The 20,999-nt window shown below is 33.7% G+C and overlaps 1 protein-coding gene across 3 annotated transcripts in view; it reads right to left on the bottom strand.

Moving 5' to 3' along the window:
- Positions 1-20,999, bottom strand: part of LOC114336207 (protein Wnt-5b-like) — a 642,835-nt gene that overhangs the window by 90,136 nt on the left and 531,700 nt on the right. For all 3 annotated transcript variants that reach the window (XM_050657971.1, XM_050657972.1, XM_050657973.1), the window contains exon 6: positions 2,359-2,461. In XM_050657971.1, the coding sequence (XP_050513928.1) occupies positions 2,359-2,461 (103 nt within the window). The remainder of the gene's footprint in view (positions 1-2,358; positions 2,462-20,999) is intronic.

Below are 20,999 nucleotides of genomic sequence, written 5' to 3'. Positions count from 1 at the left end.
CAAATAATAATATTTGAGTTGTCCTCCTTCTCAAAAAGGTCCGGAACATTGTTTAAATAATCAAAATGTCAAAACATGAAGGGAAATTTCGATTTTTTTCTTCGTTTTTGATTATAACTCTAAAAGTATTCATTTTCGAGAAAAGTTGTACTGGCATAAAAGTTGCATAATTAAATTTCCTACAATATAGAATTAGTTAAAAATTTAAAAAATAGTCACCCTTGTTGCAAAATAGCAATAATTGCGAAAAAACCATACAAAAACAAGTATTCGCATTTTAGGTTTTTCAACCATTTATGCTACACTTAGGACCTTCATATTTCACCCAGAAAAACTTTGTAATACAGTAAAAGAATACTGTAAATTTCATTAAGATCGGTTCAATAGATTTTACAAAATAAATTTTGCAATCCAGCTTTCGCAAGAAAAATTCACTTTTTCAAAATGTTACAGGACTGAAAATAGAGCAGATAGCAAGTTTAATTTTTTTTTACATATAGAAGTGTACTGTAACTTTTATCTGCAATTTACAAAATTAAAATCGATCAACTATCACGGCGTCAAGTATTTTTTTAAATAAACATTAATTATTGGTGCTACGCGCAGGACAGCGGATAGTTTGCTCTGATTGGGCATTCCAATGACCTTTGATAATGATTGATACGTTTTAATTTTTATTACATTTCGACATAAATAAATAAATGTGTTTATTTGCAAAATAAAAACATATACTCTATCCTTTGAAATAACACTTTTTTTAGCAAAAACTTTCTTTGTTCGTAAATTTTTTTACTTAGAGATTAAAAGTTTATTATTTTTAAACATATGAAATTGTTTAGACAATATTTCACAAACAATAATAAAATTAGTTTGATTTTTGTGGAATTAAAATATTAAAATACAACAAAATATAGAGTAAGAAAATAATATATTAGATAAAGATTGGAAGAAATTTTGGTGGAAATCAACTTGTGTGAATCAAACATCGTTGTCCTGTGCGTAGCACCAAAAATTAACGTTTATTTAAAAAATTTCCTGATGCCGTGGTAATTAATCGATTTTAATTTTGCAAATTTCAAATGAAAGGTACAGTACAGTTCTATAAGCAAACAAAAATTCAACTTGCTGTCTGCTTTATTTTCAGTCCTGCAACATTTAAAAAAAAATGAATTTTTTTTGCGAAAGCTGGATTGCAAAATTTAATAAAAATTAAAATGTATCAATCATTATCAAAGGTCATTGGAATGCCCAATCAGAGCAAACTATCCGCTGTCCTGCGCGTAGCACCAATAATTAATGTTTATTTAAAAAAATACCTGACGCCGTGATAGTTGATCGATTTTAATTTTGTAAATTGCAAATAAAAGTTACAGTACACTTCTATATGTAAAAAAAAAATTAAACTTGCTATCTGCTCTATTTTCAGTCCCGTAACATTTTGAAAAAGTGAATTTTTCTTGCGAAAGCTGGATTGCAAAATTTATTTTGTAAAATCTATTGAACCGATCTTAATGAAATTTACAGTATTGTTTTACTATATCACAAAGTTTTTCTGGGTGAAATATGAAGGTCCTAAGTGTAGCATAAATGGTTGAAAAACGTAAAATGCGAATACTTGTTTTTGTATGGTTTTTTCGCAATTATTGCTATTTTGCAACAAGGGTAACTATTTTTTAAATTTTCAACCAATTTTATATTGTAGGAAATTTAATTATGCAACTTTTATGTCAGTACAACTTTTCTCAGAAATGAATAGTTTTAAAGTTATAATCAAAAAACCAATAAAAAATCGAATTTTTCGTTCATATTTTGACATTTTGATTATTTAAACAATGTTCCGGATCATTTTAAGTGGGAGGATAACTCAAATATTATTATTTGAGTAATTTTCAAGCAATTTCTGCAAAAAAATTTGAGTCATCTCTCAACGTCCATCTCAAAACAGATGCGCCCTGGACTAAAAGTGTTTGGTTTGAACTTAGTTACTTTTTCGTAAATCTCGACATTTGTTGTGTACACCAAAAGAATTACTGTACATTAGCTTTGGAAATTATTCCAATGTTGGCTTGGGGATTCAGAATTTGTAAGCATTTAATAATTCGCCTACGCTAATAATCAACGTTATTACTTCTCTGATTAAGCCCACCTCTGGGCTTATGTTATAAAAATCGTATGCGTCTTTAACCTCATAAAATAATGAAACATACAGTCTCTGTTTATTAGCGCCGTTTCGTTGCTGATAATCCCCATGCAATTTTCAAAATTGATATTGCGAAAAAATAAACACACATATATCTTATCTTTATGACGATGGGTATACCAAGAGATCATTAAAGCGTTATTGGCAATTGCACTTACCAACTTCTCTGAAGGTTGCCAGTTGCTGCCAGCAAGTAATGAGAGAACAGGAGCCCGACACTCCATGACACTTGCAGGTCACTTTCGATTTCTTTATGACAGCCTGCAACAAAAAATATTTTAATTAAACTTGAACATATAATATAGTTCTTCCATTCTATCTTTGCACATGCATGAAATTATTCACGAATTACTTTTTATCCTAGGTTTCTTTTTTACTCATAGAAACTAGTATCGCAAAATTAAACCGCTTGTCCATTGAAACCACAATAAGTTAAACAAGGATAAAGAATACCTTTAATACCTTGTGTACTATGAATTTTTACCTTTCTCATGTTCAGTGACAGTGACGTTAGCGCATTTGTTGTGTTAATTGGAATTTATAACTTATATTGTGTTTATTTTACAGAGGTATATTATTATTATAACAGAGTTAAATATAAATCGACAATATAACTTTATAAAATACGTCCACTGATAATAGACATATCCTAATGATTACATTGACAGTCCGTATCAACGTACTTATCGACGTACGTTTCACTTAATGTTTTGATTTAACTTTTATGCCAGTGAATCATGACGTACATTTGTGCAAAGAACAACAACTATACATATGTAAGCGATGTAGTACATAATTGATTTTAAATTAAAATACATATAGAAATAGATTTTAGCTATACGAAAAATTAAAAATAGCACAGACCTACAGAAAAAAAAATTGTTTTGGCGCCGTGAATCTTTAAGAAATTAGCTTTAAGAAATCTTTAAGCTGAAATTGTACCAGATGAGAGAATCTGTATTCCTGACACTTTTTGTATATCTAAAAGAAATCAAATAGATCGTTGGAAAACTTCTTGGCAAACTTTTTGCGGCCACTTCACAACACAATATATTATACAACTACGCATCCCAAATTAGACATGGATTAAGAATTTTAATAACACTCGTAAATATATAACAACCTTGAGAATAAGATTGAGATTTGGTCACGCTTGTTATCCTGCTCATCTTGCTAAAATCAAAATTTAAAATTCGGACTTATGTGAAACATGTCAAGAACAAGGATATCTTAATCATATTATCTTTTTTAAGTGTTCCAAATATATTCAGCATTCAGGAACTTTTTTAAACAACTTGCAAACGCAGCAAATATTTCCTCCATACCAAATAAATAACCTATTTAGGCTACTAATGACAAAAGAGTATAATGATTGTCTAATCAAATTTATACATAGTATGTGTGTCTGTAATCAATCTTATTTAATCTCATTAACCTTTGTTTAAACCCAATTGTTTTATTTACCCTCGTTTTCCCTATTTATAGTAATGTCTTAAACACAACCTTGATAGGTCTCTGATCGATATAGTTTTATGAGTTCTTTTTTCTTTTCTTTGACTCTAATGACCTGTTGGCAATAGCAATAGGGAACTTGCATAAATTTTTAAATATTAAAATGATATTAAAAAACATAAGGTAACATGATCTTAAAACGCTTGCATGCGAAAAAAACAAATATTTTTAACCCGTACGCTAATTACGACGCTTTGAAAATGCTATAAAATTCAAATATCTTAGGAGGTTCTTGAACGTCCTTCTATTGGTTCGACGTCACGGGCCACGGTCAACCGGGCCTAGCAGTCGGAAACAACGAGATTAGGGTAGGTATCACGGGTATATTACATTTTAATCGTCTTTAATGGAAAATTCCTAGGTATTATTTATGTTCATCTTATATATTGTAATAAGTAGTTCTATAATCAGCTTAGTTTTAAACTGAAATTGATAAAGTTGAGTGCTACTTTGTAAAGAGTTTAAAACGCATAATATGACGGAAGAAGGTTTTTCAAAAGGTCAATCTGACTAACTTACCTACCGTTGATATCTTCATGGTGGCAACTTTTATAAAAAGTAGTGAAAGCTATTCTATTGGAGAAATGCGAGGTGTCAAGGCAAATAAGTAAGAGTTATTAATAAGCATGTTTAAACCGTTTATAACAATAGTTTGGTACCATTATATTATAGTATTGGGTTTACCCCGTGGGTTTGATCTACCTACCTCTAATCGAAGGATTTCGTATATCCTGGAAAAGATTACGGTGTAATTTGCATTATAATAAAGATTATATTTTATTGTAATGTTTATTAGTACCTATTGGAGCCTTTCATTATTGTGTTCAAAGCCTTCTGAGAAAAGATTATGGTGATTAGCAGACGTACCGATAGAACGTGTACATAGCCAACAAAATCCTTCTTTACAAAGTTAATAATACGCATAAATAAGACGAATAAATATTGTAATTTTACAAGTTAATATCTCAGCTTGTACTTACACCGCATCCCTCGGTACACCGCAAGCTATAGTAGAAACCCGACTGTAGACCGCATACTATAGTAGCACCAATACTTTTTAGTTACTCTTACTTTTATTACTAAAATTTCTGTTTATTTTTAAGTTACTTGTTTCTTCTTTGTTCTTCAACACAAGAAACGGCAAAAGTAATTTCATAAAAAAGAACTTTTTGATACATGTCAACAGAGATAAAATGTTAATATTTTGCCTGTCACAGAAAAAATCATTTTTGCCACAGAGCAAAACAAGATACTTTAACTATATTATTTATCTATGGGCACTGCATTAAATGCAATAGCCCACCGAATGGGAAAACGATACGAGTGGCCTGTGACGTCAGACCCCAGCCAGCTCTCGCTTTTGAACTTGTTTGAAACGGAAATTTTAGGCGCGGAACTTTGACCATATGTTGTAGGTTGTACGTACACTATTCATTGTTAAGACGTAATATTTTGAATGTAACATTTTAAAACATAAATTAACAATTTTATGCAAAAAAATTTTTTAGTGCAAGTTCCCTATTAATGGTAGATAGGTATAGATAGACACTTTTTTATTTAGTATTAAGTAAATTAGAAAAATATGTATTTTATAATTTGTATTAGCTTTAATAGTTTGTTTTTTGTATTAGTATTCATTATTATTATCACCATGTATCTGACTAAATAGCTAAGTGCTAAAGCTACAAATAAAAAAAATAAATATGGAACCACAAGTCAGTAGTAAACAATTCAAGTAATCTAGTCGGGAGCTTAAAACTTTTAAAACTGTCAATTCACCAATTTTATTTTTAATATTTTGCATTCTTTTTGCTTCCCATTTGCCTAGGTAGTTTCCTAAGGTAAAAAGAGGGGTAGCAATGGCAATAAATTTTCAAAGACTTCAAATTAATGTTTACAGCTGATATTCACAAGTAAAGAGAATCCTCTAATTTCACGTTCTTTATGGATTTATATCATACCATTTACATAGTGTGAAAAATTCGACAAAAAAGCTGTGCGAAGAAAGAAATTAAAGTCTAAACCATTCGCGTACTAAATCAACTAATTAAGCAGGTAAAAACAATTTAAAATGTAAAAGTCTTTTAAATAACTAAAATAAATTATTGGACCGAATTTAAAAATTTAAATATTAATGTATAGGGAACGACTTTAAAGCATGCAAAATATTTTTTCTACAACCGTGTTAAAAATGCAATTTTTAGCACTCCATACGAGCGTTAAAAATGCTACTTTAAGGCACTAGTGCTTTAAAATATTTTTATGGCACTGCAGTTCGTATTGACCGTATAGGCAATTTTGATGTAATGTCAAAAAAAGTATATAAAATGGAATGTCAGTCAATCAAGTAAAAGTTTTTGTAGATATTGTCCTATAATTACGTTTGTAGAAAAAATATTGTATGATATGCGTGTTAAAAAGTACATTTTTAAGGCACTCATGTGAATTGCAGAACTCGCTATCGCTCATTCTGCAAACTTTCACTTGCGTGCCTTAAACGTGTACTTTTAACACATATCATAAATAACTATTATGCAATCAATTAATTCCATCAGAGGAAATTTATTCTATGCAATGTTCATTTATGACAACTCTCAATAAAAATATTCTTTAAAACATTCAAAATTCAAGCGTCATTCTTTTACACGCCTTTATATTAAGCAACAGTTCTGAAAAATAGAAGAACGGGTGATATATTGTATTAATTAACTAACACCAGTAGCAGCATTCTTGCATACTTATTATGCAAATTCTTCCTTAATTACAGTCCAATAAATCAATCAAACATTGTCTTAAGAGATACAGAAGTTTCGAATTAGAAACTGAGGTGATGTTTACAATCCAAAGTAATTAATTTACCAAGACATTTAATCGAATATGGCAAAAGGAAACAGATAAAAAGAACGTGAAGTTCTTCTATGTATTTTTCAATGTGTTTTCAGTAATTTAGCCAAAGGCAAAGAAGTAGGTAGAAGATAATGTAATCTCAATTAGTTAAATGTTATGTTTATACAGGGTGTTTCATTGGGAAAAGGAAATACTTAAATGGGTGAATAGAGGTCACTGAGGCAGTTCTAGATATACCACATTTATTGCCTTATCAATTTTTATAACCGAGTTACAGGGTGTTTTATCGATTTTGCCCATTTTTTCTGAACCCATAACTTTAGAACCACCCTGTATATTTATTTGATATTTGGTACATATATGTCTCATTTAAAACAGAAACCATCCAACTACCAGCCTTAAAAAATCCAGGTCAGGACTAAAAAAATTATAAATTCTTTGTGACCTTGAAACAACACCATGTATACTGAAACTTTTAAAATCCGTTTACATATTTGAAAAGAACACAAAAACCTAAGTTTAATGGTTCGCTTAAATTTTTTGATCAGACAATTTAATGACTTTAATTTTGAAATTATATTTAGTTTTTAAGAACTCAGATTAAAAAGCAGGTACTATTAACTTTTAATAATAAATTATTAAAATTAATGAACAAATACTTGTCATTTTAAAAATAATCAATACTTATTTACTACATTAGAACGACCCATTTACTAATCACAAGAAAAATCCAGGTTCGGATTAACAAAAAAACAGAAAGTAATTGTGACCTTGAAACAACACCCTGTACATTGAAATCTTCCAAATTGGTTTGCACATTTGAAAAGAGCACAACGAACTGAGTTTATAGCTTAGCTTTAACTTTTTTCGCAGAAAATTTAATGATTTTAAATTTGAAATTAAATCTTTTGAAATTTTTTAACTCTGAGACTAAAAATCAGGTATTAGTAACTTTTAATAATAAGTTAATGACTAAATAATCATTTTAAACGTAATCAGTAATCATTTACTACATTGAAACGACCCATTTACTAATCACCAGAAAAGTCCAGGTCCGGATCAACAAAAAAATATAATGTAATAATGTAATGTAATGTAATAATAATGTAATGAAAAAAACACCCTGTATATTGAAATTAACACCCGCTTTAATTTTTTGTGCAGACAATTTAATGAAATTACTTTTGAAAGAATTTTATCGAAATTTTTGTTAGGGTTCTCAGAGTTCTTAAAAATTTCAGCATAATTTCAAAGTTAAAGTGATTAAATTGTCTGCACAAAAGATGGAAGCGAACCATTAAACTTAGTTTTTTGTGCTCTCTTCAAATGTTCAAATGGACTTTGAAAATTTCAATATACTGGGTGTTTTTTCAAGGTCACTATTACTTTATATTTTTTTTTTGTTAATCCGGACCTGGATTTTTGTTGTGATTAGTATGTGGGTCGTTCCAATGTACCTAGTAAATAAGTATTAATTATTTTAGAATAAGTATTTAGTCATTAACTTTATTAATTGTTTGTTAATAGTTACTAATACCTGCTTTTTAATCTGAGTTCTAAAAAAATTTCAATAGATTTAATTACAAATTTAAAATCATTAAATTTTCTGCGCAAAAAGTTAAAGCAAAGCTGTAAACTCAGTTTTTTGTGCTCTTTTCAAATGTGCAAATCAATTTGGAAAATTTCAATATACAGGGTGTTGTTTCAAGATGACAATTACGTTATGTTTTTTTGTTCATCCGGACCTGGATTTTTCTTGTGATTAGTAAATGGATCGTTCTAATGTAGTAAATAAGTATTGATTATTTTTAGAATGAGTGTTTGTTTATTAACTTTAATAATTTATAATTAAAAGTTAATAATACCTGCTATTTAATCTAAGAGTTCTTAAAAAGTTAAATATGATTTCAAAATTAAAGTCAATAAAATTTCTGGCCGCAAAAATTTAAGCAAACCGTTAAACTTATTTTTTTGTGTTCTTTTCAAATATGCAAACGGATTTAAAAAATTTCAATATACAGGGTGTTGTTTCAAGGTCACAAAGAATGGGTCCAGAAAGAAATGGGCAAAATCGATAAAACACCCTGTAACTCGGTTATAAAAATCGGTGAGGCAATAAATGTGGTATATCTAGAACCGTCTCAGTGACCTATTCACCATTCAAGTATTTTCGTTTCCCAATGAAACACCCTGTATGGGATTAGTCACATCATCATCATCAAGCGTCTTTGCCGCGTTTACTGTTGCCTTCCATGTTTGTCGGTCCTGTGCCACTAATTCCCATTGTCTCCAGATCCTTTCTGCAGATTGGCTGCACCTTTCCACCTTTTTCTAGGTTGTCCTACAGACCTTCTTTCATCTGACCTTTCCCAGAACACATTTTTTGTAAGGCGATTGTCGTTACTGCGTATCACATGCCCTGCCCATCTGAGTCTATTGGCCTTTATATATTATATGACTAGATTTTCCTTGCCGAATAGAGACTCTAACTCGTTATTGTATCTGTGCCTCCATTCGTTTGTCACGCTGTCTCTGCAAGGGCCATATATCGTTCGAAGGATTATACGTTCCCACACCAGCAATTTATTTACTTCTCTTTTTGTTAGCGTTCATGTTTCGCTTCCATACGCTACTGCTGGTTTAGTCACAGTTAGATTATAATGATAATTACATATTTTAAATAAAATACTTAATTTTTCGATTTCCAGTCCTGAAATTGTTGTCAAAATGTGTTAAGAACAATAGTTTGTTTATAGTGTTTGTATAAACCGCCAAATTATTGGTATTATTGAGGTTGTGTCATCATTCTGTCAACAGAAAATTGTACTTTGCCTATGATGATTGTAGGCAACAGTCAGCTATGGCTGGAAAGGTATGAGGGTGGATGTTTTTATACTTTGTGATATATTTAAAATATATGTGTTTTTATACTCTTTAAAATATATTTAAATGAGGCACTCTCACTGTGCAGAAGAAAGTGCTGCAATATGGGCATCCCAATCGATGACGATAGATTGTACACAATACACTTCGCTGACGACCAAGCCATTCTAGCTGAAGACGAGAGTGATATAGACTATATGCTCAGAAAACTGGAAGAGGAGTACACTAAGTGGGGCCTTACAATTAATATACAAAAAACCGAGTACTTAGTTGTAGGAGAAACACCAGAACGCCTACAAATTGAAATGGGAACTATAAATCCAACAGAAGTCTTCAAATACTTAGGAGTCCAAATATCTTCAAAAGCAGGGAGTAACGACGAAATACATTCCAGGATTGGCCAAGCAAGGTCAGCCACCAGACAGCTACACGGACTATTGTGGAGTAATAGAATAACAAAAGAAAATAAAAGAAGAATGTATAAAACAATAATAGAAAGTATTGGGTTGTACGGCGCTGAACTCTGGGAAATCAACCAAAGAAACAAGTCAAAAATCAAGGCGATGGAAATGAACTATTGGAGACGATGTTGCCGACTCACTAGACTTGATAGGGTGAGAAACGAAGATATTAGGAGACAAATGGAAATCGATCTAGATATAATAGACACAATCGAAGCCAAAAGACTTAACTGGTATGGACACCTTCAGAGAATGCCTGAAAATAGATGGCCGAAAAAAATAGAAAAATGGACTTCACCCACAAGAAGAAAACGAGGTAGACTAAGACGATCCTGGAGAGAAGATGTCGAAGATGCAATGACCGCCAGAGACTTAAAAACTGAAGATTGCTTCGACAGAAATCGCTGGAAATTAGGATGCGAGAAGCGGCGACAGCTGTAGAAGACTCGCTTATTATATATATATGATATACATCAAATTCTGATTATTTTGTGTATTTATGCAATAATTCTGTGTAAAAGCCTCAACTATGCGTGTGAATTTTTTGAAATTTTAAAATTTATTGCATCCCATCAAAAAAAAAGATGAAGTTTTTGATGGTGGGGGAAGGGGGAAGGGGTGGTGAGTTAAAATTACGCTTAGTCTTATGTTTTAAGCACATAGAACTTAGAAAATAAAAAAATGAGTTCTGGGAGTGAGGGAGGGTACCTTTTAATTTATTTACCCCGTTTAATAAGTGGAAAGTTTGATGCGCTACTCTCGACGCATGTGCCACTAAAAAGTGACGGCTCCGTGTTTATACGTTTTTTTGAAGTTATACTTCTTTAGGCGCGGTGGGAGTGAAATTTAATATGCGCGAATTCATCAAAAACTTTGTTCCCCGGTGCAGACGCATTATACCTTTGCTCTGATTGGGTGTTCAAATGACATGACAATAATAATTGTTCAATATGGAGGTTATGGTAAACAAATATTGTATATTACATTTTATTGTTGTGAGGACACAGACAAAAGCAAGTTTATAATTGTAGTAACTTTTTAAATAGTTTTTTAAAACAACAGGTACGTACTTAATTGTAATTGTTTCAGTATTGTAATAAAAAATTACATAGGTACTTACCTATTTGGAAAATGTATGTACCTACTAGTAGGTAATGTTTTGATTTACATAATTTGATTATCAGTAGTAATTGCACAAGAGCTCTGAAATAATTGAATTTTTCCCGAGTGACACTTTGACAGTTTTAATTTCACGAGCCGAAGGCGAGTGAAATTATGTCAAAGTGTCACGAGAGCAAAAATTCTATATTAATTTAAGAGGTCGAGTGCAATTTGTTGCGATTATTTCATGAATAAAACTGTTCAAAACGAAAATTTTATTGTAATTTATTTATGTAAATACCATTAAACACACAGTTTTTATAAATATTTGACGATTGAAAGTCATCACTTTTATAATTTTTAAAACATTAATTGTCATTAATGTCACTGAATGTATTTTTTCGTAGCAACGAAGGGCATCTGACGTAATATACTTAACGACGGGAGATTATCAAAAATTATCGATTTAATTCAGATTTCTGTAGCTTTCTATTGGTCAGAATCTCCTATGAATGAAATAATCAACAAAATTTCTACCACTCTTTATATAATATACCTATTGTTTTCTTACTCTATGTTTTGTTGTATTTTAATTCCCTTTGTGAACACACACACAAAAATCAAACTAATTTGATTAAATTCAGAACTGTCAAACAGTTAAACGTTCAGTTAACCTACCTTCCAACATGGCAAGTACGTGTAAGTGGTCAAGTCGGGTGACGGGTGTGTGTAAGTCGATTTTAAATCTAAGCACGCGGGTTCGAATCCCAATGCAAGTGTTTATTTTTTTATTTTTTTTATACATTTTATGATTGTGAATATATTTGTTATATAATTTTTTTCAGAAAATGCGTATTTAGTTAAAATTTTTGCCAATGATTATTGTTCAGAAATAATTTCTTTGGTACATTTTTCAATATGTTTGTGTGAGTTATATTCTTTTATTTTTTTAATTTTTGGTACTGTACAAATAAAAATGTTTGAAAAGTTAGTTAGTTAGAAAAGAAAAAGAAAAATTAGTTTAATATTTAAATAAAATATAAATAAAGTGTTTAAAGTATTCGACGCTGCCAAGCCAAAACGGCATAAACGCCAAAATGGCCACTTTTTAGTTAGCTGCACTAAAAAATAGGATTTTAATTTCCGCACCAGACAGTCAACGCGGAATAACCGCAGAAAAAGTGAAATAGGTGAAATATAGGTTTATAATTTTTATAAACGCCAGTCTAGTCACGCACGTGAACACCGACGTGAACGCCGATTGACATAATCGCCAGTGCCCGTAAGATTATCATTGTGTACATTTCGGTCCAGTAATAATAGTAAAGGTATGTATTTTTACAATTTTTATGGATAAGTAACATGATATATCTACCTTTGCAATATTTTCAATTTGTATTGATTTTTGAAGCGTAAACACACTGAATTTCTTTAAAATCTATGAGGCGTTTATGCCAAAACCACATATTAACATCGTGGTTGACACAAGTGCCATTCCTCAATGGTATTCTTATGCAGGTTTCTTATTTAAAAATTGCGCAAATAAAAAGTTTATTTTAAAATATTCTATTGTAACTTTGTACTAGTGTGATGAACAATTCATTTTGTATTACAGCATAGAGTTCAAATCAATTTTATATAGCTAAAAATGGCGATCGATTTTTGGCGTTTATGCCATTTTTTTGTTGCACATGAATAGCAGAAGTAAAAAAATAATGGCCTTACTAAATGAAAATAAAACATACCGAATCAGTACAAAATGATATACTGACTGGGTTTATGACATTTATAATACCAACATTGCAGAAGCTTTTAGCAATGGCATGATCATTTTTGAGGAACCACCAGACGTTGCAGTAGAAGAAGAAATATTTAGTCACGATCTCACATCATGTTTCAACTTAGCAGCAGATTATAATGGTTTGGATGCCGGTATAAGTAGTGATCAAAATAAGGAAAATACAAGCAATCAAAGCAATACGGATGTTGAACCAAATATTGACAGTGATTATGAATTAGAATTCACTATTTATTATTAGATATCCACTTTTAAGTATTTCATATTTACTTTTAAGTATTTCATCCTAGCACCAAAACATGTTTAAAGAATTTAAGGTTTTGTTTTTAACTTGGAATGTATTTTTGATTAATAAAAAATAAACCCTATCAAAAATCTTCGTAATTTCATCATTTTTCTTGTTGGCATAAACGACAATTTTTAATTTTCGTTTCTTTTTTCATTAATGGCATATATCCCTTTTAAGCGCCATATTGACTAACCTTACAACGATGCGATCGACACAAACGCCAGAGGTAAGTTTGGCATATTCACCAATGTTATATCTTGATTGGATATAAGCGCCATTTTATAGTTTTTAATTTATTTCAGACAGTATTTTCAGCCACATTAATGTTCACAATATATTAAAATTTGAAAAAAAAATCACCAATTTTTTTGAATCACTGTGCAGATAAGCAGAATTGGTATAAATAAAAATAATCAGTTTTTTGTGTTTCCTGAAAAATCAAGTTAATGTCGTTTATGCCGTTTTGGCTTGACAGCGTCGAATTAATTTCGTTGGAATCATATAATAGAAGTATAACTTCTTACGTGCGTACAAAGTAGGTACATACACATTCTTTTTTTTTAGGTTCTACTATTTAAGTTTTTACGCTGTCCTTTTTATCGTGCCTAAAATGATTAGCAAATTTCACCAATACCGGCTCTTAGTCTATAATATTAATTACAATAACAATGTAACATTATAACTTTACATCATTTAAAGGGTTTTCACCCAGATTGTTTTGGTGGCTTAACCATGTATACCTTGTAAGCAGCACTGATGATAGGATTGTCATTCCGAAAACGTTCCGTCATGTAGCCCGAAAGGGTCTATTTAATATAACTATACCTGCTATAAAGATTTTTAAATGCGGACGAAACTTTTACTTTCAATACTAACAATATTGAAAACAAACTTTATTAAAACTAATCTTGTGGTTACGCCATTCGTGGCTTCTACAATGCAAGCCAACGAATTGCCGGAGCTAAGAAGCCGAGGGAGATCTATCAGGTTGCATCTCACTACTTTGTAGTTCAGAAAGAATCAGATATGCGCTCTCTGAGGAAACCCTAATAAGGATAGAAACTAGTTAGATTGCTTTGGCGCTCTATGAACTAACTAAAATAAGACGCTCTTATTTCGGTTCACAACGGAATGATTATTTATTATTTTTATTAGTTCTACTCCCATTCTGAGTATTCGGAACTAATCTTTGTTGAAATTTTACAGTGCTGGACAGGCGAGTAGTGAGATGCAATTTGATAGATCTCCCTCGGTCTTTTTAGCTCCGGCAATTCGTTGGCTTGGAAATTTTGGAAGCCACGAATGGTGTAACCAGAAGATTAGTTCTAATAAAGTTTTGTTTTCTTTCTTTCTTTGCTTCTCCCCTTCCTTGTACCCTATCAGGGTGTCGGATTTGGGATCGCTATTTTAATTTACATTCACCCATCTCTTCCATTCTTTTCTGTTTTCCGCCATTATTTTTAATTCCTCGAGTGATTTTCCTTTAACTTTTCCCGCTTCTACTATTTGCTGTATCCATTTTTTTTCTTGGTCTGCCTCTTTTTCTTTTTGCAATGTTCCTTGCTTCGTGGATTTTTCTCGTAATTCTGTTGGGTTGCATCCTCATCAAATGCCCATACCAATTCATTTGTCTCTTTTTTAGTTTATTCATTATTGGTTCTTGGTTGGCCATTCTCCTAATAGTCTCGTTGCTTAATCTATCCCATTTTGTCTTTTCAACTATCCTTTTTAAATGTCTCATCTCCATTGCATTTATTCCACTCTTACGTTTTTCCAGAATTGTCCAGTTTTCACTTGCATAGAGCACAGTCGGTATCACTATTGTATTATATATGTTTATTTTTGTCTCTCTTGCAAGTTCTCTTTTCTTCAGTATTGGGGCTAAGGCATAGTATAACTTGTTTGATTTCTTTGCTCTATTTGATATTTCCCAGTCTATTTTTCCGTCGTTAATAATGATACTTCCCAGGTATTCGTAAGTTGTAACTATTTCCAGTTCTGAGTTTTTGCATTTTATCTTTATTTTATTATCTTCTTTGCCGTTGATTATCATTATCTTACTTTTTCCTCGTTTATTTCCATTTTTAGCTCTTCTATTTCCTCTACCCATATATCCATTAGTTTCTACATTTTGTTCTCGGAATCTGCTATTAGTACTATGTCGTCCGCATACATTAAGGACTCTATTGTTACCGGTTGTAATCTATGGTATGGGGGACATGAAAGGAGCCTCCACGTAGATTGTGATCACTTGTGAATACAATCGGGCGTCCCCTGGAAACGAGTAATGTCGGCTAATCCTTTCAACACCGGTGCACCAACAACACAGATGCAATCAAAATCAAAACGGTCTTTATCAAGGCCATTTTTGATGACGACCTCAATTAATATTGAAGGACTATCAGCAGATAAAGAAGACCTATTGTCTAATATGTGCAGAGAACATGGTGTCGATGTTCTACTGGTTCAAGAAACCCATAGAGGTACTGCAAGCCGCAGACCAAGGATTCGGGGTATGAAGCTCATACTGGAGAGACCACACGACCAATATGGTAGCGCAGTCTTCGTCAGACCAGATATCGACGTAGCATCCACATCTCTAACAGATCAAAATGACATCGAGATCCTCACAGTGGAGATAAACTCCTGTACAGTAACGTCAATGTACAAACCACCAAACGCTGACTTTGCTTTTGAGGAACCGAATAACTTTCAATCGCAGCAAATCAAATTCGTACTGGGTGACTTCAACTGTCACAGTGTCGCGTGGGGTTACAACGAAACAGATTCCAATGGCGAAGAACTAGAAAAATGGGCTGAAAGCATGAACCTAAAACTTATTCACGATCCAAAGCAGCCTGCGTCGTTCAACAGCGGAAGATGGCGCAGAGGTTACAACCCAGACAATATATTTGTCAGCGACAGAATTGGAGACCAGGTGACAAAAATCGTTGGAAGCGCTCTCCCAAAGACACAGCACAGACCAATAATTTGTCTTTCCAACGCGGCAATCAGATACGAAATTGTTCCTTTCAAGAGAAGGTTCAACTTTACTAAAGCAAAATGGGAAAAATTCTCTGAAACATTGGATCAAGAAGTTTCCCAGCTAGAACCTTGCCCTGATTCATACGATAAATTTGTAGAAATCGTAAAGCAAGTATCACGGAAATTTATCCCTAGAGGTTGTCGAACTGAGTACATAGCGGGGCTCAATGAAGAATCTAAACCCCTACTTAAAAGATACGAACAGCTATATGAAGAAGACCCTTTCTCGGAAGCGACAATACAGGCTGGGGAGGAAATGTTACATGCGATATCCGCCAACAGAACGGAAAGGTGGTGCAAGCTGGTCACGAGTCTGGACATGAAACAAAACAGCAGACGTGCCTGGAAGCTGATTCGGAATCTTGGCAACGATCCCGCTGCTCCGGCAGTCAACATGACAGAAGTCACACCCGATCAGATAGCCCATCATCTTCTAATGAACGGTAAGACGACATCAAGAAAGAACAAGGTGAGAGCTCAACGGAATATCGACGAAGAAAGAGATGTTCTAGGTACCTCTTTTTGTCTAGAGGAGATGAGAGGCGCGATCCATCAAATGAAAGATAATAAAGCGGCTGGCCTGGACGACATACGAACAGAGCAAATAAAGAACTTTGGACTAAAAACCGTAGAGTGGCTCGTAAAAATGATGAATTGCTGCATCCGTACATTACAAATCCCCAAAATCTGGAGAAAAGCTAGAGTGGTAGCCCTCTTAAAACCAGGGAAGGATCCGGCGGATACAAAGAGTTTTAGACCTGTATCTCTCTTGTGCCACCTTTTCAAGGCCTTTGAAAGAATGATACTGAACCGGATCGCAGAATATGTGGAGACTAAAATTATTCCAGAACAAGCAGGATTCAGACCCGGAAAGTGCTGCTGCAGTCAAATTCTTAATCTCACCCAACATATTGAAGATGGTTTTGAACGGAAGGAAATAACAGGAGTAGCGTTCATAGACCTAACTGCCGCCTATGATACAGTTAACCATCAACGGCTACTCGCAAAACTCTACGAAACTACAAAGGACTTCCGACTAACAAGGTTAGTGAAATGTCTCCTCCAGAATAGACGCTTCTACGTAACGCTCCAGTCCAAGAACAGTCGGTGGAGGGACCAAAAAAATGGGCTACCACAGGGAAGTGTCCTCGCGCCGTTTCTATACAACATATACACCAACGACCAACCCATACACCAACAAACAAGGCAATTTATTTACGCTGATGATACAGCGGTGGCAGCTCAGGGAAGAACCTTTAATGAAGTCGAAGTGAAGCTGACAGATGCCCTGGGAGACTTAGCTCTATACTATGATAAAAACCATCTGAAACCCAATCCCACAAAAACCCAGGTATGTGCTTTCCACCTGAGAAACAAGCATGCCCGAAGGTCGCTGGAGGTGGAATGGCGTGGTCAGATGCTGGAACACAACAAGACGCCAAAATACCTTGGCGTCCGTCTGGATAGAACTCTGTCTTACCGATACCACTGTCAAGATGTTAAGAAGAAAGTAAGTGCCAGAAATAATATCATCCGCAAGCTAACTAATACAAAATGGGGAGCACAACCACACACTCTCCGCACTTCTGCCTTGGCATTATGTTTTTCAGCCGCGGAGTTTGGAGCACCAGTATGGGCAAACTCTGCTCACGCAAAGAACGTCGACGTGGCTCTAAATGAAACGGTCCGTATAATATCGGGTTGCCTGAAACCGACACCTATCGAAGAGGTATACCCCATTGCTGGAATTGCTCCACCACCAATCAGGAGAAAGGTCACGTCAGAGGTAGAACGGAAAAAGCAGGAGACGGACCGAAGACACCCCTTATATGACCACCAAACTCAGCCAAGCAGACTAAGATCTCGGAAAAGCTTCCTGAAAACATCAAGATCCATCCCCGAAGCGCCAGAGACGCGCCGAATACACCTATGGCAAGCGTCAACTACTGCGACACATTTTCCTCCCTCGGAGGAAATGGCTGCTGGACACAATTTACCGTATCCGACTTGGAAAGCGCTAAACAGACTAAGAACCGGCGTTTCACGTTGTGCTAGTAACCTGAAAAAATGGGGATACCAGGAGGACGATACCTGCGACTGTGGCGCGGTTCAGACCAGCCGGCATCTACTATCATGCACAGAGATGAGAGAGACCTGCACAGAACAAGACTTAATTATAGCAAATGACAGGGCCATCTATGTGGCCAACCATTGGAAATACAGAATTTAAAGTTGTTGGTGTTCCGGACACGGAAAGTAAGTAAGTATCTATGGTATCCTATTATTATCTGTAGTTGTTTGTTCTTGCTCTGGTTTTTCTTATTAATTCATTCATTACGATTATGAATAGCAAATGGCTGAGACTATCTCCTTGTTTAATACTTCTTTTCCAATTAAATTCTTCTGATCGTTCCCCTGCTATTTGTACTCTTCCTTTCACCTCTTTGTAAGTACTTTCGATAATTTTTATCAATCTGTTTGGTATATTTATTTTCCTCAAGCATTCCCCTATAATTTGTCTTTCTATTGTGTCAAATGCTGCTCTTACGTCTATGAATGCTAATACCAGTTTTCCCCCCGTGTCTAAGCATCTTTCGATTAGGTTTCTGATGGTAAATATGTTGTCATTTGTTTGTCTTCCTGGTCTAAAGGCCGCTTGTTCATCTCCCAATTTCATTTCTACTTCTTGCCTTAGTCTTTTCTCTATTATTTTCGTATACATTTTAAAGCATACCGATGACAGACATATAGCTATGTAGTTTTTGCAGTTTATATGTTCTCCTTTTTTGTATATTGGTACAATTATGTTATTCTGCCAGTCTCTAGGGATTAATGTTTTTCCCGCGCCTTTTTATATATTGTCCATAGCCAGTATATTCCCTCTTCTCCCATGTATTTTACCATTTCCGGTTCAATTTCAGCATCTCCTCCTGCCTTGTCTATTTTTATGTTTGATATTCCTTCTATTATTTCTTCTCTACTTATTTGGTCTATCTCTGCGTTTTCTTGGCCTTCATTTATTACATTGTCAACCTGTGTTACTTCGGTATCAAATCTTTCCTCGTAATATTCTTTCCATACCCTAGCTATTTGTTCCGGGTTTATTTGAATTTGCACTGATCTATCTCTTACTGCATTTATCTCCTTTCGTTTTCCCCCCTTCATGTGTCGTATTGTCGTCCAAAAGTTTCTATTATTTGTTATATATCCTTCTTGTAGTTTTTCTCCACATTCTTTCCATGATTTTGCTTTTGCTTGTGTGACTGTCTTTTTTACCAATCGTCTCTTCTTGTAATATTCTTCTTTATCTTCTTCTAATCCCGTTTGGATGTACTTTTTCCATGCTATTTTCTTCTTTTTTATTTCTGTTTTCACTTCTTTATTCCGCCATCTTGTCCTTTTCAATGGCTTATCACATTTTTTGATTCCACATACTTCAGCTGCTGTTTTCTTTAATACTTCCCTGTAAGTTTTCCATCTTTCTTTCATTGTCATGTTTCTTTTTGGCACTCTATCTGCCTCAATCTTTTATTGGTTTCCTTCTTGTAAAGTTCTCGCACACGTTCTATCTTTAGTTTGTTTACATTTACTTTCTTGTACTCTTTTCTTTCCACCTCCTCTATTTTTTCATCCTTCAGTTTTGCAGTGACAAGCCTGTGTTGTGTGGACAGCTCCGTCTCTTTTTCCGTTAAGATATTTTGTATTTTTTGTTCTTTTCTCGTATATACTATATAGTCGATAGGGCTCTTTGCATTTCTCTCTTCAGCCACAAATGTATATTTGTCTTCAATGGTTTGTTCACTGAATGTGTTTCTTATTATCAGGTCATTCGTTTGGCAGAATTCTAGCATTTTATTTCCATTTCTATTTAATGTTTCTTCCCCATATTGTCCAATACATCCTAATCCCCTATTAACGTCCTTACCTACTCTAGAATTCCAATCTCCTAAAATTATTATTTTTCTAATAGCATTATTAATAATATTTAGAAAATATTAAAATATTACTAAAAGATTTTTAAATCGAAAACTTATTGGTCAAATGGATGCTGAAGCGAAGAAGACAAGAGGGAATTCAAAAAACTTACAATTCACGACCCCGTCTGTTCAGCTGGTAAATTCCAACAGAAAATGGACCTAGTTACTCGAAGGAGTAAAGACCAATATAAAAATAAAATAAAAATTTTATTTTTAATTCAGTTGCAATGCGAAGGCAAAACAATCTTACTTTTCAATTAGAATACGGAGCGCAGTCCAGTCCCTTGACTCGCGATTTTCGGCTCTTATTGGAGCCTCATCGGAAAGAACGAAGGCTTGTTCTCCATATCCCAATTGATCCGTACTGAGAGGTTTTCCCATCCATTGCAACTGAAGTGAAAATATTAGGTGACTAGCGTCATCTGGCAATTAAAGATGAAGTTTTCGATCCTAATAGCATTATTAATAATATTTAGAAAATATTAAAATATTACTAAAAGATTTTTAAATCGAAAACTTATTGGTCCATTTCCTTGGTAACACCTCCAAGGCTTCTAAAATTTGCAAGCCAAATGGATGCTGAAGCGAAGAAGACAAGAGGGAGATCAAAAATCTTACAATTCACGACCCCCTCTGTTCAGCTGGTAAATTCAAACAGAAAATGGACCTAGTTACTCGAAGGAGTAAAGACCAATATAAAAATAAAATAAAAATTTTATTTTTAATTCAGTTGCAATGCGAAGGCAAAACAATCTTACTTTTCAATTAGAATACGGAGCGCAGTCCAGTCCCCTGAATCGCCTACGTTCTTTCCGATGAGGCTCCAATAAGAGCCGAAAATCGCGATTCAAGGGACTGGACTGCGCTCCGTATTCTAATTGAAAAA

This window comes from Diabrotica virgifera, chromosome 8, assembly GCF_917563875.1.
Source record: "Diabrotica virgifera virgifera chromosome 8, PGI_DIABVI_V3a".
Lineage (NCBI taxonomy): Eukaryota > Metazoa > Arthropoda > Insecta > Coleoptera > Chrysomelidae > Diabrotica > Diabrotica virgifera.
Note: the sequence above shows the minus strand (reverse complement) of the source record. Positions and strands in the feature narration are given on the sequence as shown.